The sequence below is a fragment of the Enoplosus armatus genome, chromosome 7, assembly GCF_043641665.1.
Source record: "Enoplosus armatus isolate fEnoArm2 chromosome 7, fEnoArm2.hap1, whole genome shotgun sequence".
Lineage (NCBI taxonomy): Eukaryota > Metazoa > Chordata > Actinopteri > Centrarchiformes > Enoplosidae > Enoplosus > Enoplosus armatus.
Genome location: NC_092186.1, coordinates 23,422,985 through 23,446,486, shown reverse-complemented (window position 1 = coordinate 23,446,486; position 23,502 = coordinate 23,422,985). Strand labels below are relative to the sequence as shown.

At 42.9% G+C, this 23,502-nt stretch overlaps 1 protein-coding gene and 1 non-coding gene across 2 annotated transcripts in view; both read right to left on the bottom strand.

The window, feature by feature from the left end:
- Positions 1 to 839: 839 nt before the first annotated feature.
- trnap-ugg (transfer RNA proline (anticodon UGG)) lies at positions 840 to 911 on the bottom strand. The gene has a single exon. It is a non-coding gene; the product is annotated as a tRNA-Pro (tRNA).
- Positions 912 to 15,047: 14,136 nt separating this feature from the next.
- The window catches only part of LOC139288177 (contactin-associated protein-like 4), an 82,502-nt gene continuing 74,047 nt past the window's right edge, over positions 15,048 to 23,502 (bottom strand). Inside the window, exons 20-24 of the mRNA XM_070909443.1 lie at positions 21,963 to 22,096; positions 20,931 to 21,018; positions 17,384 to 17,599; positions 16,813 to 16,884; positions 15,048 to 15,244 (exon numbers count right to left, since the gene is read on the bottom strand). Coding sequence (XP_070765544.1) covers positions 15,048 to 15,244; positions 16,813 to 16,884; positions 17,384 to 17,599; positions 20,931 to 21,018; positions 21,963 to 22,096 — 707 coding nt within the window. The remainder of the gene's footprint in view (positions 15,245 to 16,812; positions 16,885 to 17,383; positions 17,600 to 20,930; positions 21,019 to 21,962; positions 22,097 to 23,502) is intronic.

Below are 23,502 nucleotides of genomic sequence, written 5' to 3'. Positions count from 1 at the left end.
ACTCTGAGAAACACTGAGGCCATATTTTCACCCCGCTCCACTCAAGTGTCAGAGAAAAGGAGTCTAAAAATGGGGGCCTTTCTTGATTTGCTGAAATGTGTCACTGTCTCAGAGAGTTCAAAGCCTCGGAAACTATTAATCCATCACAGGCTTGGCTCCCTGGCCCCTCTGCTCTGACCTTGGGCCATAAACAGCATTACTGATGTATTACAGGAGCAGAGACTGAATAATTACACAGAGGAGTTGAGGGAATTTGACTCAACAGCACGACAGGCTGGATGTTGCCAGAGCGGATGGGTATAAATACCGCGTGTCATTCGAATCGAGAAACGCCTACGTATGGGATTCTGCGTGGGGTGAAATCACAGAGTGGGCGGTGATTATGATGAGTCCGGACCAAAAACTGAACTAGATGGTTTAGGATCCATAGGCGGCATGGTGGTGCAAGTGTCGCACAGGAGGTAGAGCTGGTTAGAGTGGGTTGGGGGTTCGATCCCCGGCTCCCCCCACCATGTCGAAGTGTCCCTGAGCAGTCTTTGTTGAAAGACTGATCATATAATAGTGTTGGTTACCTTGAGCACATTATAATCGCGACAAACCAGCAAACATTGAGACCTGTGTAATCCTTTTTTATGAAAATTTGAATTAGTTTCACTTTCTCTGTAAAAAATAAAAAAATAAAATAATGTAATTGAGTTCTTCATAAGTATGGACATTTATTATAATAACATCCCAACAGCAAAAGGCTCTTCTTTTAACAATCAGAAACACTTTATTGATCCCCGGGGGGAAATTGCACCAGTGTTCACCCAAGTCACAGTGATAAGGGGCTGCGTAAAGGGCTTGTCCGGGATTTGAACCCGGGACCTCTCACACCCAAAGCGAGAATCATACCCCTAGACCAACAAGCCCCTAGATAAAGTCAAAATGTCGTAATAACATGAAAAATATCCTTTTATAATGTAAATAAGTTGTAAAGATTTCACTGCTGTAAAGCAGATCAAGTTTAAATTCAATGATTTGAATTCATCAGAGTTTTTGGTTAAATAACCACACAGGCCAAATAAGTAAGAGTGAAAACGCACACCACGGGCATCCTTGGTCTTGAACTTGTATTTTAAAAAAACAAACATAAAATGCCATTTTACAATATTAAATAAAAAGGCAAGTTTCAAAGCAAATGCGAGACATCGTGCGCGTTGTTGTCTGTGGTTACTGGATAAAATCAGATTCTGCTCAAATGCGGGGACTCAGCCAGACATGTTGTCGCGGATGTACTTGAATCGTTCCTAACCATTTTCATTGGCAGCACAACAGCTGTATGTGTGTGCTGGTGAACGGGGGAAACATTCAACTGCAGCATCTCTGCATACATATTGATGTGACCTTCGTCTTCCCTGCGTACAGAGGGACGGGGCAGGAGCAGCATCTATTGTAGCAGCAGTTCAATCTGCCTGATGGTGAAATTAAACCGCATTCTTCTGCCCCACCTGGGCCAGCCTGCTTCTACAGCTGTGCCGCCGTGTCTGAACAAATGAACCGAACAAACTCAACCCACGACTTATATATTTATTTGTGGTTATCTGTGCCTTCTTCTCTGACATCTGCTCGAGTGACGCCACAGCTTTAGAAAGATCAGAGGAGACAAGGAACAAACAAACACCGAAAGTTCACGGTAGTAATCAAATGTGTATTCTGGATCTCAGAGTTCTTCTAAGCAAAGCAGACCTGATATCAGTTATTGTAAAAAAATTTCATGGTGATAGCAAAAATATTAGTCCTTCCTCGAATATGGGTGATGTAATATGTTTTTGGCACCTCCTGGGATAATGCCCTGCTTTCAGACCTGTCATAACCGATGTTGAAAAATGTTAATTTGTGTGAAATTCTGCTGGGAGAATCTAACACTGACATTCAAAAAGTTCATCACCCCATACCCATTTTTCCACCTCTATTGGCGCCCAATTTTAGCCAAATCTGACTTCAAAGTGCTTCTCCCGACATATAATTACATGGGTTGAAGTCTGGCTGACTGGAGGTCCCAGTGATTTTACCTGGCAGTGATCAGACTCCCGAGACTGTCCAAGACACGTCTGCTCGGCTTTACAGGGCTGCATGCCGAGCTCTCATGAGGTTGTTCTCAGTGAAGAAGCTCTTAAAACCCCACTGTACACTACCAGCTCAGCAGACACACTCAGTTAGAGACTAGCAGGGTGAACATGCATTTTATTTATCCGCTAGATCTCTCTCACCAACAGAGCTAAAAGAGATAGTGTTGCTCTGTAACTGCTGGATGTATAGAAATGCAACTGTTTGCTAACAAGTTCGACCATACCAGTTTAAGAGGTGACTTGTTTCCACTGCGCCCCCCCAAAGTGGCCCAAGAAATCAGTTATTGCAGGTTTAAGATAGAATTCACCATCCAGCCTCAAATTTCTGGTTCCACTTTTTAAGACTTTGGACCACAACAACTTTCTAGAAACCCTCCAACCTTCCGTTTTGCAATGCATCGATTGTTCACATTAAACTGTCCTCAGAGCTATGGAAGCCTTGAGGAGCACTGAACTGTGCCAGCTCAAGGCTAAAGCCCTCGGGACTGGAGCTGAAAACAAGAAATCTCACCACAGCAAGGCCACGAGCTGCAGAGGGAGCTGGTGGAGGCAGAGGTAAGGCATGTCCTCCGGTGCCGAACTTAATTCTCAGGTATGTTTGTGTGATTTACATTCGGTTTTCAAGCTGCGGGATACACATAACAGGACAGATGTTCAATGTCATTATAGTTGTAGTAAACCACCCACACAGTTCCTTTAGTTAAAGCAATTTCAGCAGACAAGCTACCTGTCATGTACCTCAGTTCAAATGACAGAGTAGAAGTTGCTAATGGGGTGATAATGGAAAACTGAATGGGCGGAGGAGAAACAGTGCCAACCTACAGAGAGAGAGAGCGAATGATTAAAGAGGTCCTCTTTGACCAAGATATGACTTACCATCAGCATGGCAGCAACAAACAGTCTGTGCCAGGATGCAAGTTTACCTGGTTGGTATTTAAGCCTTAAATGACAGACACTTTAACTCCAACAGTACTGCATGACAACAGTATCTCTCGCGTATGCTCGAACAGCCTTACACAGATGCATACACAGAGGCTTTCACATGTTTGTCAGCTTGTATGCGCGACGTAATGACAAAATTTACATCACACAGACTCTCTAGGTCATGGAGATGCAGAAAGCATGGCTGTAAATGTTACAACTTTTATTTTTCCTCCCCTCAATATATGACGTATTGGATGTATAACTTGTAACTAACTACAAAAAAGAACTACAGTTTAAGTCAGGGACATCTGTGTTAAATGCAAATTAAACACTCATTACTGTGATAGATCTGTGCAGTTAACTATTGAAATGAAGTCTCAAAAGAAGCAAAAGCCCCGAGCCTTGTTTGGCTCTTCTTTTTACAACCCTTCCTTTCATAAAACTTCAGATTCCTGTATTTCAAATGCGATTCTAATTCTGTTTACCAAGAATACTCACCAAGGGCACAAGAAACATGTGTTTTTGTTTCTTTTAGAGAGCGCCATCATTCAGCTGTGTCTATGTAAACACGAGGTGGAGATGCAAATTATTACAGTATTCTCATAAAAAGATTAAGCTGAAACTGGAGTTACTTATGGTTGTGTTTTATGCATTGTTGTCCTTGTTTTACAGTATTTCGTGTTGCTCTGCTATGTGTGCAGTATTGTTCTAATGTATTTTGCGTGTCTTTTGTAGCTGTTATTACACCTGCTGATCAAAATTAGTCAAGATGGCTAAACTGGCACATTTACAGAAATGTCAATTAATGTGCACCGTCACTGTCACTTTAAACTGTATAAATAAATACAATAATTGGTCGCACATATTGTTGCACATGGACAGTGGGATATCAGTATTCAGCGTATTGTTTTCTGTAAGAACATCGGCCAGTTTGCATGAAACGTAAAAAGAAATGATTCACACTATCACCCCTGTTTGCCGTCACGACTTCCAGTCTCCTCCTGCTGACAAAGGGTTTGCAGATGGTTACAAGGTTGTTGTTCACTCTCTCCCAACCGAACCTGTCCTTGCTTGCTAAGGTTTTTGTGATGAACGGCTGTGAGACACGATGTTGACATCCTTCGGAAACAGTTTTGAAACAGCTGCTGAGGTTAGCCGTTATGACCGCCTGCTCAAAAACCACCAAGCGGCTTACACACACGTGCTGCGCTTACTGCGACACGTAACAGTTTCCATCGTCTGTCAAGACACATGGAGGCTGAAGAGGTGAGACTGAGGTCCTGCTGACATCCTGAGAGATGAGCTGAAGCGGTGAGCGGTCTGAGGGACGAACTCAGACTGTTTGCATGCAGAATATCAATAAAACATGAGGCGTTTAGAGACTTTGTGTCCGTCAGTTTGTTTTTATTTATGGAGCCGTTTCTGCATAATGCTGCTGAAGATGTAATCAGCGGAGCAGCAAAGCCCAGTGATCTATGTCGGTGCTCTGATGTGATCGCTCAAGGGGGGGAACGCTGGCCGGGCGGGGACGAGACGTGGCAACGTTCCTAATTAGTAGTGGCAACCACTGCTTCTAACCTCAGCCCTGTGAGCCTTCGTCCTCACACCTGTGGCGATAAGAAACAAAGGCGATGTTGAAAAGTGAAATGAATTTATTGTTATCATTATTATTATTAGTTGACGCCCCCACGTGGCTTGGTGGTGATAATTGATACGCATCAGGAGCAGTGGTGAAAGAAGTATTCAGATCCTTTACCACGCTGTGAAACTACTACGCTACAAGGAAAAGTGCTGAAAATTCAAAACCTTACTTAAGTAAAAGTATGTATGTATGTAAAGTATTATCAGCACTTAAAGCATCAACATTAAAAGTACTCTAAAAAGTCAACTTTTCATGAGCTCAAAAAAACCCCCCAAACAAACATGTTTTCAGCTTTGTGACAAGGGTCAAGTCACGCCCAGAGGGGGTTTGAAATAGCTTATGTAGCTTGAGAAGAAGAGTTTTCTCATATAACCCATAAAGGAACACTTAATCCTTCAGTTTATCGGACAAATTTAAAGGGGGAAAAAAAATGTAGATACATGGTTTTCACTGGACAGGAAGGGCATGACTAATAGGAATCTGAAAGGTAACTAAAGCTGTCAGACAAATGTGGAGGAGTCAAAAGTACAATATTTGCTTGTGTGATGTGGTGAGAGCAGTAGTAGTATAAGGTTAGTATAAAGTTGCATAAAATGGAAATACTCCAGGAAAGTACAAGCGCCTCAGATATACTTACTTAATAAAGTGAATAAATAAAAGCAAACGAATCAGGAGGAAAGTTAAACCGTCTTGAGGGAGGAGGCTGCGGAAAAGATGAAAAGGTAAAAACAACGTTTCAAGCCTGTTTTGTTGGACCCGCCTGCTCAGCCGCGTCTTTAAAACATGACACAATGTTTGGCCACCATCGGAGCCACATCGCTATGCCAGATCCGTTTCCCAGAATGATTATGATGAATACAAGCTGACAACAGAGGTCTGCCATGTCGTTTGTAATCAGGTGGGTGGCGGCGCTGCTTCCTGCCCGTAGCGCCACGCTGCAGCCTCATCGGATCACTAATCAGGGAGAAGGCCGCTGGTAATTATCCATCCCACCTCCAGACTGCAGCAGGAAACAGCAGCAGGGAGTCACGGCACTCGCCACCCGCCTCTTCTCTTACCGCTGATTGCTGCTGTGTCATCGGCGCGGAGAGGCATTACTCATCTCTCTTTATTCAGGTGAGAGCCCATTTCTTCATAGCACTTGACACCAACCTTGAGTGAGCAGGGAGTTAAATGCAATTACCATTCCTGTGAGCGGTGGAATGCTCTTGCGTTACATTTGAGACAAGCAGAAATCTTGATGGTATTTAGGTAATTTTGAATCGTGCGAGCATGCAGTGACACTGATGCAAAATGATTATTCAAGAAATGACAGCAGATTTGAAGGAAGCTTCGTGACGAGCGCGTGGAGCGAAATGCTGCGCTCAGTGAAGCCGAACCCTCAGGAATGTCCTGCGAGAGTGATCAAATGGAAAAAAACTTGAAAACATTAAAACTGACTGCATCGGAGGAACGGGAAGCCAGCGATGACATGCTTCGAATACACAGAGGTCCACTTTTCAAACTTCAAAGAACTAATCCAAAAGCCTCGCTCCGTGTCAAGTAGACGGGGTTTAATTTGTAGATGGCTTATCAGATGAACAGTCCCAGAGAGTCTAACGGCAGCAGGCTCAGATTCCCTCCGTTATTAACATTCAACCCACTTTATTTCAGCGCCACTCAAGTAGCTTCGTCATTCTAGAGAACGATGAGAAAGAGCAATACTTTGCTAAAAACGAGAATGTCATGTTTGTTATCAAGTTTTCCTTTTTCAACGGTGCACAACAATTAGAAAAAGTAAATGGGAACCGAAGTGAATTTATCTACACGTCTGTTAAAGTAGTGCCAGGCTGCAAGAATTCTCCTCTGGATTTTATGCCTTTTTCTGTTCTCTGCCCAGGGAGCTGCTGATGGGTCTTGACTGACTCCCACTGGGTAAATAAAATACCTGGAGATCATCGGATCACTAGGCCTGGCGTCGCCAGACCAATACGCAAATGCAAATTAGCCCGGACCTTCTCCGTTCAATTTCGATTTCCTAAGGGCTTTATCAACGGGCGTAGATCAAAATGCCTCTGGACGCAATTGGATTAGACCTACAACCAACCAGAGCGTCGGAACGTGCAACATAGCGCTGCGCGTCAGAAATATGTAAACAGACCACAGCGTGCAGAGATGAGCTGGGATGGCGTAGAGGAAATGCCTCAACGGCGCGCCTCCTGTCAGCCATCGTGTAGTGTGATTGGCCCGACCCGGCCCAGGTTGGCTGGAAATCATGTCTGAAAGGGAGGGGGGGGGCAGGCGCATCTGCCAGAGCAAATAAAACACGAGCTCGCAGATTCGTTTGGTTCGCAGGCGATCAGATCACAGCATTCTGCATCATCTGATGAGGTCCCGAGGGACAGCGGCTCCTGTGCATACTAACCACAGAGCGAGAGAATGGACTAACAGACGGGAGGTGGCGGGCGGGCGGGCGGGGTGGGGGGGAGGGCTGAGCTCCTTTTCAACGGGTTGCTTGCCCTTCTGAGACTTCACAGTGTCTCCATCACACAAAGGTACGTGTGCTATCACGCTACAAAACATTAGGCTACGGAGGAAATTCTTAAACATGGGCTACCTTCTAGGCCCCCAACGTGCCAACCCTAACCCCACGATGTGGTCTTTCCTCGGCCCTGCTGTGTTTATGGGGCCAGGTCTATTTTGTGCCAGTTGTGAAGTGTGAACTCGTCCCTCAACTTGTGTCTCAGTAATGACAACAACTACAGCAGCATCTGTGAACATGCTGATCTCAAATGAGCTGCAAACAAAGAAAAAAAAAAATGCACAACGTGATGCAGCTGCTGGCGGAAGAGCCCGAGCCTTAGTGTTGCAGTTTGACGTGATGATATTGATAGTGTGTTTTGTTTCTCTGGCCACCGTGAAAAAGCAGGCGTGACTCAACAGTCTTGCAGCCTGAATACTGGACTCGGTACCACCACCCGACCCGACATCCTCCCGTGACAAACCTGTCTCCTAGAAATTACGTTTCTGCACAACTAATTTGCAACAGACGTTTTGAAGGAAAAGCTAATGCCGGATTATGTTTTCGATTAACGTTAACGAGGAAATGTTGTTAATTAACGTATCGGGCAAAAAAAATGTCGATACTTTTTGTTTGTTGGCAATGTTTTTAATTTGTTTTCTGTCCAAATACCCAATCTTGAAACGCAATATCCGCTCTTAGTGACAACATTATTAAGATTTTTAATGGTTTATGTTTAGGCAGTGGCAGCACTTGTTTAAGGTTAGGAGAAAATCATGGTCTGGTTTAATAATGAAAAATTTAAAAACCACACACACACATGCCAAAATGCACTTTGCACGCCCACCATCCAACCCAACAACTGCAGTGTGGGACACAGACGTAATGCGTTGCATCAGTGGTTAATAATCAGTCAGGTTGACCCCCTCATGTTAGCCTTGACCCTCCCATATATCTTACTGCACAGTTTACCAAACTAATAAAAGTATACATAGAGTGCAACTCTGGTGCAACAGGTTAATTTCATCACCTCCGTCACACATTGTAAGACCAAGAATTGTAGGCAACTTCTATAATTCTGACGTGCATCTATCAAAATCATTCATCTCCTCCTGCAGTCACATGCTGTTTACACCATGATGGGACTGTGTAGAGTGAAGGGTGAACGTCGGAGAATCCAGAAACACACAACATGTCCACTTCATTTAGTGTGACGATAGCCTGAGTTCAAATGACCCACTGAATAGGATTTTAAGTACCTGTGGGACATATGGAGAATATTATATCACAAGAGTCAATGAATTCTTTCCTAATTTCAGCTACAATGCTCTACCAGACCTGTGCTCCCCATGGTTCCATTACACGGTAATTAGATGTCATGTCACTCTGTTCAGCATCTGCACTTTCAGTCTGTCTTCTTCAAAGGGGGAGGCTCTATAAAAAAAATAAGAAAGAAAATATGCTTTATTAAAGTCTCCGCAGGCATCTTTGCTTTATTAAAATCCAAAAGATGCAACATCGCTCTTGGGACGCTGCAGGTTTGCCCTTTTTTTGCTCAAATTCAGTTCTGGTGTTGAGTCTGGAGTTGTGAACTGAACGGTTATATGTAGATTCATAGAGTGATAAAGCAAAATTTCTGGAAATTCAATTGCAAAGCCATACCATATATTTAGATAAAAACAGGACCGGATTGTTCGGCTGACTGATCGGCTAATCCAATGCAATAAAAACCTGAAAAATCATGTTACTTCACCTTGACACACACAAAAAAAAGGCCCTGTAAATCCACTTTTGCTTGTCTTGGCACGCTGATTTGCAGCATTGTCTGCAAACGCGTAACACAAGCAGAGATATGGGAGGGAGCACTGCCACGGAAAGGAATCCCATAGCACAATGCCTGGTGGCTGACAAATCTGTGTTGTTGCACTGCCTACGTCGTCACATTGCCCCATCCTAATATCTAGATGCAAAGCTATGCAGTGAGCTAAACACACTTCCAATAAAAGCAGAAGTAGCGTTGGGAAAATGGTGTTGGATACTGCAAAACAAATTCAACGATAGTGATTGCAAATCAGTTCGCGTCCCCTTAAGCAATTGCAGCAATAACACTTTAGTTTATGACCCGAAAAACTGCAAAACCAACGACATTCCCACCGGCCTCGACCGCTCTTCGTGTTTTGGCCTCATTGGCACACGTTCGCATGCCGACAGGTTAAACCAAGATGGCGAACATGGTAAGCATTATACCTGCTGAACCCCAGCATGTTAGAATTGTCATTGTGAGCATGTTCGCATGCTGACATTAGCATTTAACCTAAGCGCCGTCTCACAGGGCTGCTGACACGGCAGTAGACCTTTAGTCTTGTTACAGAGTGGGTTGTGGGAGTTTGTATTATCCCCTTGCTGGACCTGAGTTACTCCTTCTGCCGGGCAGTTTTTCCACGGGCTGTGAACGATTCACATTGATTGGGGCACATTCATTTTAAGTTTTCAGACAAGGTTTTTGCCCTGTTCATTGTAAGTGAGTTTACTACACGTCTAGTACTTCTAGTGCCAAACTTTTATTGGTGATTTAATTCTTTATTTCTCATTATTTGCCTAGGCTTGGATAAGATACATATTTATTTCTGTGGAGGGGAACGCCTAGTAAAATAAAGGTGTTACTACTTGAAACAATCTGCTTGATGTTTTACAGCGTCACTAACTACAACACTAAATCCGCATTCATTTCCAGTGTCAGGGGTGTTTCTGAATTGGCATTTAACCTCCAATTTCGTAGTCATAAAAAATTACTTTGACATTTCCATCTCATGGATGTTTCAGTTTTAGTCGCTTAGTCAACCGTCTTTATCTCCCCTCTGCAGACAGAAGCATATTAATACCCATCAGTAACGTCATGTAGTGCATAGAAAACCCTCCCCTGAAAAGTTTAGGAGTAACAGCAATCTGTGATGTAAATTTATGCTAATTTAATTTGCTCCGGAGAGGGAGAGTGTTGCTGTGTTTCAGCTTCATTTAACAGGGAAACAAAAGACCGCAGCTGCCTCAAAACAGTTTTTCCACCGCATTTTCTGCTACAGTAATGATCCTTTTTTTCTTCACAACAAGATTTGAATTTGCACGCAAATCCATGAAAGTTTACTTTAAGGCCATCAGCGCCGATTATGGGTAAACACAACACAAAGGCAGGTTAAACTTAACACTAACTTATTTTCAGTAGTTGTATATATTGTTAACATTCTGATTGGGAACTGTTGGGTCTCTGTAATAATGTTATAATAATGTTATAATATTATGCTCTATATGTGAAGTGTCATGAGATGACAATATAGGTACACAAAGATGAATTTGAATGGTAATGACATTCCGCATTAATATCAAGGGCAGTCCCATCAGTCATAATGGTTTCACCAGCAGAGTAATGCAGATAAAAAGCTGCACATCACTTCAAGTTCAAGTTCAAGTTCAAGTATCTTTATTATCCCTGTGGGGTAATTTGTTGTGCAGCCAGCAGTAACCCCGTAACCATGAGACAAACAATAAACAATGCATACAATATAAAAATCACACTGAGTTATTTAAAAGGCCAGTGGCAGTCTGTTGGTCCCGCATCTTGGCAAATTTAATCTGCGACCAGGCGGAAGCAACTTGACCTCCTTGGACAGGGGGGTGGGGTTTAGGATCAGCCAGGATCGACTGGGCCTTCTTCAAAGTCCCGACCTTGTACGGATGAAAATCTGATCAACGACTGAGAAGAAAGATAAACACCCAGAGAGATAGAGAGGGAGGAGTTCAGTAGCTGTTTGGCCAGTTAAAAGGGGGGTTTGCACGTCTCATATCATCTCGTTTCCGGGGGGGGGGATTTATTACCACAGCAGACTTCTCAGTCAGATGTTTGAACCATCCGAGCTGCTTCCAACAACTGGACCCACAGTGACAGCAAGTAGCTATTACAGGTCCCGCGTTATAATAATAATACATGTACATCTATGTTCAGTATTTCCACTGGACAAACGTCAGACACATACACAACTGTTGAAGTGAATGTGTGTCTTGTACTCTCTTTTGTGAGGACAAAAATTAAGTTTAAGATCTTGAGAGTGAGTGGATTTGGGGGGGAAATAGGCCCATCCTCACATTTTCAAGAGCTGTTAAGACTAAGATTTAAGGTTAATTAGGTTTAGTGTTTAGTTAGAATAATCCTCCTCCAAAAAAAAAAACATTCTTATAAAAAATCTATTATAAAAGATAGGCCTTGGGGAATAAAAGTGTGATCCTAGCCCATTGTACTCCAGGCTCATGTTGCTTGTGAGCTGCTGGTAGTCGTGATCCGTGGTCCCTCCAGAGCTCCACCTGGGATGGTGGCCCTTTTCCAGGACATGCCTCTGGACATGGTCAAGCTTAAAAGAAATTAAAGGGCTTGTTATGTCGGAAGAGTGGGGATTTGCAAATTCTACGTGAACCTCAGGGTCCCTAAACGGTGGTATGCGTGCTCGATTAGAGTCCACTACTATTGGTTTATTAGCCTGTAACTCCCACATTTAAACCTTCCTTGAACTGTGGGCTCCACAACACATACTGAGAGGTGTTGGTGGAGGACTCAGACTGGGAAACATCAGCAGAGTGTTGGCCCTCAGGAGAATTACCAATCATCATTTTATGTCCAACCGGCTATGTGTTGTGGTGTTGTTTTGACCTGAATAGGAGGTTTTGCGAGAAGCCTGAGCTGCCTGCGCCTGATTACCCACGGTTGAATTCTCTGGAGAGGAAAGGACGGAAATTGAATTACTGCAAGGTAACGCCACATTGCTGTATTGAGCTGCCTGCTATTTTCGGTGTGGGGTGGACTGAAGTGTCCCCATTAGCGTGTTTGAGTCCTCCGCCTGTGAGTTACGCAGGGAGGATGGCAAGGACTGGACCGGAACACTCAAGATAGTTTGCTCATGATCTCCTGTAGGGGGGAAGGATTCACCTCAACAGGGACCTGTTTTCGGTTCCCTTAGGTGATGAGGTTGAATCAGAGGTTGAGTGAGAGGAGGTGCTCCAGTCTTTGTGTTTCGTGGGGGTTCAATAGTAGGATGGCTCTTTGGGGTGGCGGCACCACAAGTAGTCCTTAAAGTAGGCATAAGCATTTTGGCTTTATTTTAATGGTTAATACTGCATGTAATACTGCATATACACTGCAAAAAGAAAATACCCTCCGTATATTATTGGGTCTTAAAAGGTTGTTTTTCTTGAAGAAACAAGTGTAAACTTTGCCAGTGGGATGATATTATTTCAACCAATTTTTGTACCAATCAGCTTTTTCAAATATTCTGCATTATTTTGTTGCATTTCAAGATGCAGACACTCTAGAAATGTTCACGTAAAATCAAACACACCTCAGTATTTGGAAAGAGCAGCTTTATTATTATGGAGCAGGAGTTGGCCAAACCATTGCAACGGAGAAAATGCTAGATTGTCTTTCAACAAAATCACTGAAATTACGATCATTCACAAATACAGTATTGTTACGTTGCGTAACTCAGCCAGCCAGAAACGGAACATGACCCCTTAAACGTTCAGGACGTCAAAAGGCCAGTTTACATATACAACTGTTCCTACGTCTTCGTCCCGGCTGTTGACGAGGGTTTCGAGGGATGACGACGACATGCACACTGGTACGGGGATTCTGTGAGTGAGATGTGACACGGAGTGTAAACACCTTGATCTGTTTGTGGTTTGTTTGACGTAGCCTCAATCCTGTCAATAGGACACGGAGAGTCGCATACTAGTCACATCATCGCAGGATAGTTTGTAAATGTAAACACCGTACTCTTTTGGACATTTTCCCAAAATGCTCTGTTTTTCTTAATTTAATTTAGCCAAAGTTGGGGTGTCTTAAATCATACTCGTGAATAAGTTGTCTTACATGTGACGCATACTCCCTACTGCTGTTTAAACAAGAAGGTGACTGTTGTGCGCCGTCTCTGTGCCAGGCACGTGGCATTAACAGACATTTACTGGTAAACAGATTAGAGGGTGGATTTAAACACTGGAACTCCAATTCAGTGAAGCAGGTTTTTATAAATTTCCCACTGAACTTAAAGTGTGGCGAGTAATGATTTTAAAATTAAGTTGGGGGCATTCATTTTTTATTCATTACTTTTTTCATTTCCACCTCCTGCTGCCACCTCCAGCTTTTTCTGTGCAGCTTAAGCCAGCAGGAAGAGGCAGAGTTAGGTGACCTTTCAACCACCTGGGTGGTATTTTTTTCTAAAGAATGTGGTCACGCTGTCCGGTTCCTCTCACAATGTGTTTTGAATGCATTTACATGTCTTTTTCTTTCGGATAGGATATCCAGATACAGAACTCTGTTTAGTCTTAGCACTTCAAGGAGACGTAATGTCTTGGGGCTGCAGAACGGGCACATAATAGAACAGTACTTTTTGATTGCCCTCTCTATGAAAGTGGTCATCTACATGGACACCTTCAGTAATCAGTCAGTGCTCTGGTGATTTTGCTCTACATTTCCCGTCAATCAGTCAGTCCCCCAGGGATTTCTTAGCCCCGCTCTGCGGTGCTCCTTTCATTGTTCATGCACGGCGGCAATCATGGCTCCCATTAACTACCCAGGAAATATGAAATGCATCGCTTTATTTGCATCACAGGAATTTCCAAAGAAAGAGCTACCAGACAGCAGGTGATTAGAGGAGGAAATGTAAATGCTTTTGTGAACCCTATGTCATTATAGTGTGGGATTATGGTGCTAAAGAGTATCGGAAGACTCATTTGTTTATATGAGAATGTTGCACATTATTCATTTAAGCATAAACCAGCATCTTTGAGACTTGGACAGTTGTGTGAGAGAAATAACCTCTTTTTCTCCTGCTTTAAAATCCCACCCACAATCCAAAGTATTGCAGTGACGGTGAAGTATAAATATACCAATATTGATATTTGGATGGCTGGTTGTCATTGCATCATTTATGTCTCAGAGTCAGCTTCTCAGTTCTATTTCCCCTTCCGATTATCTAATAGCCTACCTGTCAGGCAAACACAGACTAGTGCTACAGCAGAAACACATTAAATGTCTGCAGCGCGAAATAAGTGACAGTCAGTCTGTGTTTTATAGCCTGTGCTGCTCAAAGCTTCACCGCTGACAGAGTTTTTGGTGTCGGCTGCTCACTGCAGGTGATACAGGCAGGTAGTGAAAGTAAAAGAAAAATCTCAGCCTCATTGTAAAGCATTTATTTATTTTTTCTCATGATATAAAGGAAAAGCACAGCGAGTAACATTAAAGCTTTCTGACTAACTCAAACACAAAGTGGGGAAGTTACGTTTTTTCCTAAATTTTGTGTTTTTATATATACAGCAGGTGTTGAAAGGTATAACAGTTGATTCTGTGCTTTGGCTGAACTCTTATGTGTAGATGTGAAACACACACGTCAACCCGCCAGTCAGTTGAATCCGTCCTCCTCCCATGTTTTGACACATACTGTATGGCTCTGACATCTCAAATTTCACAGAAGGTTCATCGTCCTCGTAGAAAAAGTGCTTTTAATAAATGAACACAAAGTCCAAAAGTCTACTTTAACTGGAACAAAGTTGTGTTTTGATCGTTACGTCTATTCTGCATGTTTCCTTTTAATAAATTATTTCAAACGTTTCAATATGGCAGAGAAATATTGTTATAAGCACACAAATATTTAAATATTTACATTCTCAAAGTGACAGCAGAAAGCAAAGAAAGAAAGAAATTGTTCAGTTTTTGACTTCACATCTCGTTGATCCACTGGTACCAGGGGCTCTGTGTGCCTGGTAAAGCACTGAGCTCTTGGTAAATCATCCGGCTCCGTCCTGTCAGGTCAGTGGGAGGTCAGGGCTCCTGCTAAATGAAATACTCCTTTTGGTGTTCGCTGGGAGCGCTCTGAGAGTCCGCCTGGCTGCTGAAGGGGAACTCGTGACCATCCTCGGGCTGCGCTGCCTTGACTTCCTGGTTTCGATACGTCTCTGTCCTGCTGCAGACGAATCTGGCCATTATCGCCAGTGCAGACACAGTGACGAAGATCACAACAGCGATCACCCCTAAAAACACAGAATTACATAAAAACACGGATGTGCATGAGCGTAAGTGACCGCGTTATTGTCGGCTTTCTGCAGTAACCTGATTTCTGCACGGAATAGTTCATTTTGGAAAATCCAAAGATTGATACCACTCTCACGTCCGTGCGTTAAAGGTACGCTGTAGAGTTTTTGACCACTAGTAGCGCCATGGAGCAGTTTTTCAACAAGTGTGTCCCTGTTTTGTTTGTCTAAGGCGCTCGCTTGATTGTGATATGATACACAGTCCTGTCAGTGGTTTCAGACTATTCTCATCTCTACTGATCTACAGTTGGCAGTAAGGCGCCAAGAAACACAGCAATGCACCAGTACAGGCAAGAAAGAAGAAGACTAACTAAATACAGATGTAAACAATGCAGGATTTCTGCCACTTTAGCCAGTGTTTTATGAGGAAGGACATGCATTCAACATGTTGGTAAGACTGCTCAAGGACACACACAATGTGTTTTTGGTGAGAAACAATCAATTCAATTCAATTTGTGTTTGAAATTATCACAAAGTTTGAGGATTCAGAAACATTTCAAAACACATAAGTTATGGCATGTAAAGTGAAGAAGAAATATTATGATTCTGCACTATTTTTTTAGGCCAGCAATCAAATTAAAGCATATTTGTGGCATTGACCAACTTAACTCCTTCCTACATAAGGTCAGATTTCAGGTCAGGTCGAAGCATGCGTTCAGATGACACTCAGCTGGACTTGATCCACTCAGCTTGCAGCCAGTGTTCACCTGTATCTGTATCACATGCCAACATCTATGCTCAAACGACTGATAGCACAATATAAAGCAACTAGCAGGTAACTTAAATCATTGTTTGTTGAAACTTTGAACAGTTTAGCAGATTAGACCCTGTGTGATTTAGTTTTCTATAATTGTCTGTTGTGGGTTAATTAATGCGTCCGGGAACCCTGAACAGCACTGATATCTGAATGTGTGCAGTATTGTTTTGGGACAGGGTTGGTTTTGTCGCCCTTCATCCTCCCGGCATTTCATCAAAATCTAAAATAGCACTCTTAAAAATGGTCTAAAGATACAGCAGTTGCTGTGAAGCTGAGGGTGTAACTTCTGAGTATTATATATCTAATCTGTAACATTTTTCCAAAGTTTCGTTTTAGGCATTAACAAACTTTATCTAACTAAAGCTCCTGGTTTTATTTGCAAAGCAAACTGAATGGGAGACAAAACACTGCTTGACTGAGTTCAACGCTGCATTAAAGTGGGTAAAAATAGAAACGCAATTCGAAAATCCTTTTTGTCAGCGACATTTTCGTGCGTATGTGTGAATTCAGACCCAAAATCTCATCATTAAGCAGGCAGCCCATTACTTCTCCTCACCACCTCCTCAGTCTTCGAGATCAAAACGTTTCATTCCTCATTCCACAAAAACTTTACCTTTCACGTCTGACACATCTCTTGCTTACTCTTGTTTTCAATGTCAGACTGTTTTTTTTTTTTTGTGATCATCTTCCCAAATATAAAGCTTTGAGTCTGTCTGATTGTTCTCATTCCTGCAGAGATGGATTGCATTACCTCCGATTAGAGCTGAGTCACTCCTGATGGCGTTGACTAGAGGTTGACCTGGATCCACTGAACCAGGCTGGTCTGTAGAGAGAAAGACAAACGATAAGAAATAGAAAAGGAGTCCAGAAATGAAAGGCAAAACGGTCAGCGGGAACACAAAGCAAGACATGGAGAAGAAAGAATGTACTGCGAAAAATGTGGAGGTGGAGAAGAAAAAAGAAGAAACAGGAAATAGAATAAAACAGAAGAAAGATGAGGTAAAGGGGTGTATAGGGACAGATGAGGAGACGGTGTGAGAACCATCAGTCATTGCAGAACGTGCTCCTTGAAAGCCTCAGCTCAGCCTCAAAGGACTTCACTACAGTTGTCTGACTAATCTCATCTGTTGTAGTGCCATCACTCGGGCTGCTTACCGAGGAGGGTGGTTAATGAGCCAATAAAAAAGTCTAATGAACAGCCCTCAGAAAAATATTAAAGGCATACTAGACAGATTCCCACATTGGGAGAGGGCGGGGTGGTTACCCAATGATATATAGTACAGTATAATATGGGATATAAGGGCTGAGTATGCTCCTCGTACCTGATAAGGAGTGTGTGGTTTCTGCTGCGTAGGGGTTGGCTGGAGAGGAGGAACCACAGCTCGACTGGGCCAGTGGGCCGGTGACAATAACGGGGCTGTCGGGGTGCAGCAGAGCAGCTTTCAGTGGACTGATGGAGTTAAAGCGAACACCCGACAGACAGCCGGTGAACCCAAGAGAGGCCAGCCCGGCCAGCTCTGCATCCAACTCCTCCGACTCTGAGCACAGAGAGAAAGGTCACAGAGACTTAAAATACAGCAGTGAGAAACATCACGTTTATCTTGATGAGGGCCACAGTTGCGATGATAAGTGACTATCTGTCTGCTGTATTAATCATTTCAATATCCGTTTTGACGCTACAAAAGAGGACGGAGTCGCCAAATGCAACACTGATGGTAAACCGGCGATGTTTTGAAACAATTATTTCTGCAATATTCATGGCCGCTAACTGCAGTATGGTTAAGGCAATGGAAGGTCAGGCTACTGAAACACTCAAGCTGAAAGAAAGATCGTGGTTATAGCTAAACAAATAAAAAATAAACTGTTCCGTCTGAGATGTCCAGTATCAAAGTCAAACACGTCATGTTCTGTACCCTTGCTGTCATGCTCCTACGACGGAGTATTAATAAATAATATATAATTAATAATAAAAATATGAGACTTTGAAAAACAAAAGTCATGACTTGTTTGGAGTCATATGCTTATAGTATTTCCTGACAGCCTACAGTTATTTTGACTTGTGAATACACTGTGACGTCTCCTCTCATGCCTGGCCTCAATACTCTGTACGCTACAGTACATAAAGGTTGCACTATTTCCTGCATCTGCACTTAATACTGGCACTGGACATAAATCACGTCCTGCAGAATCTACCAGTATTAACACTATTGCTGGCTGATCCACCACCTTGCTTTTTACTCCTTCGGCCGCTGTGAGGCTTTGAGTTCTTTGTGGGGGTTCAGACCAAATACAGCACCGGGTTGAAACAATGCAAGGGAGTGTGCTGGTGGGGGACATGTACAAGCCACACCAGTGGGGACTGAAATGTTAACTGCATTGTACAATATGAAAGAGCAGCTACTCTTCTATTTTTAGTCTTACCAGTAATGGTGGTGCTAGAGGGGAGGCAGTCGGGTCATTAAAATCAAAAGGATTTATTCCCTTTGGAGCGCGGCTACGCTGAGCAAATTTCACGGCAATCTGCCTTTTACATTACTCTACTCCTTGTGTACAAGTACAGGTTTTAGTCTGAGAGTGTTGTGAGAGGAAAAGGTCTATGGGGTCACCCAAACTTTGGGATTCATCCTCCTGAGACCATGAGTGTCCACAGCAAAGTTCATCAAGGCTTGGCCGTTAGCTTTCAAATACCTTCACGGACCGAGGTGGGGGGGGGGGGGGGGGGTTAGGGTTAGGGTTAGGGTTACACTGCGCTTCCCACATTTGTGCCACCTGCCTTGAATCAGTAGGTTATACGCTTTTAAATAAATCTAATCGAAATCTTAATGTACTCGCAACATCCCTATTTGTGCCAGCAGGTGCTCAATAAAATCTTCAGCAGCTATAAATGTCAGTGTGAACTACAATTATTCCTGCAGTGCAATTTGATCACACAGCACACAGTTATTACCAGAGAGAAGCAACTTTTCACCACATAAATGGGACACTGCGTAGTGGCCTGGCTGGAGAGGGCTGCTTATCAGCTGTGTATTTGATCAGGCTTTGATTAAATGATTTAATTTGAATGGAATGTGATCTTCTGAGCAGCTGGGAATAATATGACTTTGAATTACATATCTCAAGGCAAGTTTATATTACATTGCATTGCATTAGTGAATCACATTTGGTCTCTATTGTTTAAGAAGACACACGTTGTCTCGATCTCGAACAGTTTTTTTTCGAATGAACCAAAGCAGCAGGAGTTTGTCTCTGAGGTATTTTGAGTAAAGGCAGGTTTGCTTCACCCAGCGTGCACGTGTGCACACGTTATACGAGCTATATTATGTTGTCTCTGTGATAAAGGAATATCCAAGAATATAACAAAACAAAGGCCAAATACCCTGGAACTAAACAGCTAAAATGAAGATGATGAGATCCTACAATGTGGAGTTCATCTTTAAATGAAGATGAATCAAAAATACAGTATGCAAGAAAGAAGAAAACAATACAGGATGATGAGGTAAAATATGTAATATTGTCAGTAGTATTAGTGCGGAATAGAGTCGGTGCCTTCACCAGCAGTCAAACCCCACGCTGACAGCACTGGCCCTTGCATCCATAACTGCAGATTACTGTCCACCTGCTGCCCTTTACCTCCACCCCTTCTCTGTGTCACTATCTCACCCACCCTCTCTCTCCATCACCTCTCTCTGTGGGCCTCTCAGTCTCTCCATTCTTTCCCGGTCCATTAGTTAGGCTGATGGATGACAGCGCTGGCAGGGAGCGACAGTATATCAACTATCTTGCTGCCTCTCTGATACTGATATGACTGCCTGAGTCCTCTGGCTCAGCAGAGGGACGGCTGGGTCACCTGCTAACGTGGCCTGGGTCAGCGACGAAAAACCCCCCAAAACAAAACTGCAAGGAGCTGAACGTGAAAAACAGCACCACCATCGATTTGTACATGTTTCTTACATGGGCGCCACGTACTACTGGTTTCACAAATCCCCAGTTCTTATGAATTTTGAGTAGTTCCTAACCGGGAACTCCCCCCTGATGTCTCAGACGGTGCTATCCAAAAATAAAAACATGATATGTAACAGAGGGAAACACAAAGGCATCAAAACTCTGGTACCAAGTCTGTCCCCTTTAAGAGAAGCCTGGGGAGGACAGATCAGTCCTGTAGAGGACGGCAGGAGTGACGTGAAGGTAAAATGTTCTGTCAGGCAGCGAGAGGTTGAACTGTGCTGTCTGACTTCCTGGTTTAGTCTGACCCCACCCACAGCAGCTCAGACTTATTGGTTGTTATGCCGAATCGCAGGGTGCTGACTCCAATCTTCTAAATAATTTGTTCTTTTCAATCTCCCCTCATTACCATACAAAGTGAAGGACCTTTTCCAAAGTTATTACCATTACAGCTGTCTGAAGCCCCCGCTCAGCGAGACAGGCATGAAGACTGTATTACCCGCCGCCTCGATAACACAGAGAAAAGTTCACAGACGTATACTGTATTTTCTGAACTTCTGCATTAGCGGAAAAACAACGCAAATACTGTACTTACCCATATGGCTCTAAAATGCATCTAATGCCACATAACAACCACTGAAGTGGGTGGCTCCAGCCTTTCTCAGGTTGTTCTTATTTTGCATCTCCACAGTAAAGTGCTCTCTTTGTGACTTGATGTCAACTTGTTTTTTTTTTTTGTTTTGTTTAGTTTTTTTTAAAGAGCCACAGCTGTTGCTCAGGCTGCAACTTTCCCTCTGGGTCCGCCCAACGTGATGAATAGAAAACAGCGGAAAGCTCCAGAAGCGGCGTTTTTGTCGCATGAGGCCAAACATCTCAGTGCTGTTATTCAAATGAGTCTGTCTGAGTGCTGGAGAGAGCCTCGCTTACCCTGCACTCTGCCCAGAGTGAGCAATTTGATGCTGTTGAATTCCACATCAGATGTCAAGTTGAAGTCCTCTCTGGCATTCTGGTCAATCTGGAAGATAATGCATGTCACGTCTGTAAAGGGGAAAGCTTCGCAGGTAGAGAGCTCTGTGAAAGAAACTTCGACAAAAGGCTGCAGAGAAGCAAGCAATTAAACGTGAAGGTTTTTATTCTGCTAGGTTTACAACAAGCTTTCACCTGGTTGGCACCCCTGAGGGAATTGATGGTTTCATTTTAATTATTTTTCTATCAAAACCTAATACTTTAGAGGTTGAAGGTTATTGCTGTTTGATGCTCACTGTCTAATTGAAACAGCGGGCTGCTGTTTCTGTATTTTGAGGGTCACACGCTGCGGCCAGTGTTTTTTTTTTTTTTGTTTTTTTAACAGAGCACAGCAGGATGTTTTTGACAGCAAACATCTGGATTTATAGCCGATACCGATTAATCAAAATGCCTGGATTAGTCCCGACCTTGTTCCTGTGGATCGGCTCAGCACGTCCTTACTTTCATTTTTATTTCAGAGTGACAGAGAGAGAGAGAGAGACGATTGTATTTTGTTGTAGGCCACTCGAGTTTAGGACGCACCTGTGCACTTCTGTTATGAGTACAATCCCAGCTTGGATCATGTTATGATAAGACCGCAGGGAGCACAAGTAAGCCGGGTATTCATATCCCCGTATGCATGATTCGTTTGCAATGGAAGAATTAACCCACGGGGTCACAAAATAAGAAGCAGCGCGCAGTTTCAATTAATAATGTGACAACGAGCGTCAGCCCCAATAGCGTCTGCCTGCAGACTCCTCTCATTATCACGTGTTCAGTGCGGCGTGAGCAGTGGCTTTATTTAACAACGTAATGCACGATGTGGATTGTCGGTGTGACAGACGTTTTAAAGGTAGAAGGAGCATCTGAAAAAGACGCAAAAGATGCCTTCCTACTACTTTGGCTCACCGTGGCTGTGTGTAAACACGCCGAATGAATGTGTTGTGCATGTACCTGAACAGTGGCGGCGTCTGCCAGTCTCCTGATGGTCACTGTGTGCAGACGCCCGTCAGCCAAGTCCGTGACCCTGCTCCCCAGCACCTCCACATCTCTGCTGGTGTGCAGCTTGTACCTCAATTCCAGCTCATCTTTGCAAACACGACAACGACAACAACACGATATTACTCTTCAATGCAAACGCATATAAAACAGTATATACTCAAACTCAAATGTTCTATTACTTCTATTACATATGAATGTAACCTTCAATCATACTTAGTAAGGAAGAGTAGAGTAGAGCTTCATTGTGGCAATTTGACTTTGACAGAGGCCACTGAATAATGAACATTACTCATGAGATATAAAACAGATCCAATACAAGCTGTTGCTAGAATCTGGAGTAAACTGTATTTGCATCAGCTTGTGATATTTCTTTTTTATGTACATAAAGTAATGTTACTGTTGACCACCAACAATAAAAAGGAAAGCCGATGCCATGAAAGATACAAATGCAAAATAATCTGATCGAATACTTAACAATGTTGCTGGCTGGTACAAAGACGGCTAAAGTTAAAGACCCAAAACAAAGTATAACTACTCTTTGATAATTAATTAAGCACTTTTTACTCCAAAATGTCTTGGTTCTTAGCAGACATGTGTTCATGGCTCCTTCAAAGAACAAACATGCATCTGATGTTCCCGCATACCAGCTGCCGTATAAGGAAGCTACAAACCATTTAATACAGCGAGGATTAACACTCTTTATCTCTATGAATAACGCTCCATGATATAAAATTAATTTCCCAATTTTTTTTACAGTGTTACAGTTAATAAATTCCTCACTGCGGAGATAATTTGGATGAGATGGCTTCAGACTTTACAGATGAGCGGCAATGATATGAAATAATCTCTTTTTAATAATCCAAATGCATAACACTTAATGCCTTTTACCATCTTTTTTTTTATTTTTATTTTTTTTTATACAATTATGATTCACTGTGTTACTTTTTTTTCCACAGACTAATAGGGAGCAATTCCTCTATCACAAGAGCACATCTTGATAATAAAAAACAATCTTGCAGAGGGCAAAGGTCGTTTCAGGCTCAAGCCTTTTTGGAGCAACCAAAAGAAACCCCCTCTCTGGGATTCAATGAGGTACTTTAGCAAGAGTGCAGATGCCTGATGACAACTTGATCAACTAGTCAAAACCTGCCATGCCTCTGCTTTCTCGCAAGTCATTGGAAAAGCTGGGATTTACTTCCACGAACAGCAGGATTAGTAAAATGTTATTCATAGAAAGTATATAAAAAAGTACATTTCACCAAATGAGTTGATAGACACCTCCAAATATTTTCATGAAAGGTGTTAGTTTGCTATTTTTCTCTGTCATGAGGACGGATTATGTTCAAAATGACAAAAGAAATCTCCAACACCTGAACTCTACTTCTCTCTACTTAAAAATAACACGTAATTCAGCCATATTTACAAGTTTCAGACACTTGGATGATGGCGAATCCTGTTATGATAAGCAGGAGTGCTGGAATTGCTCGCTGCC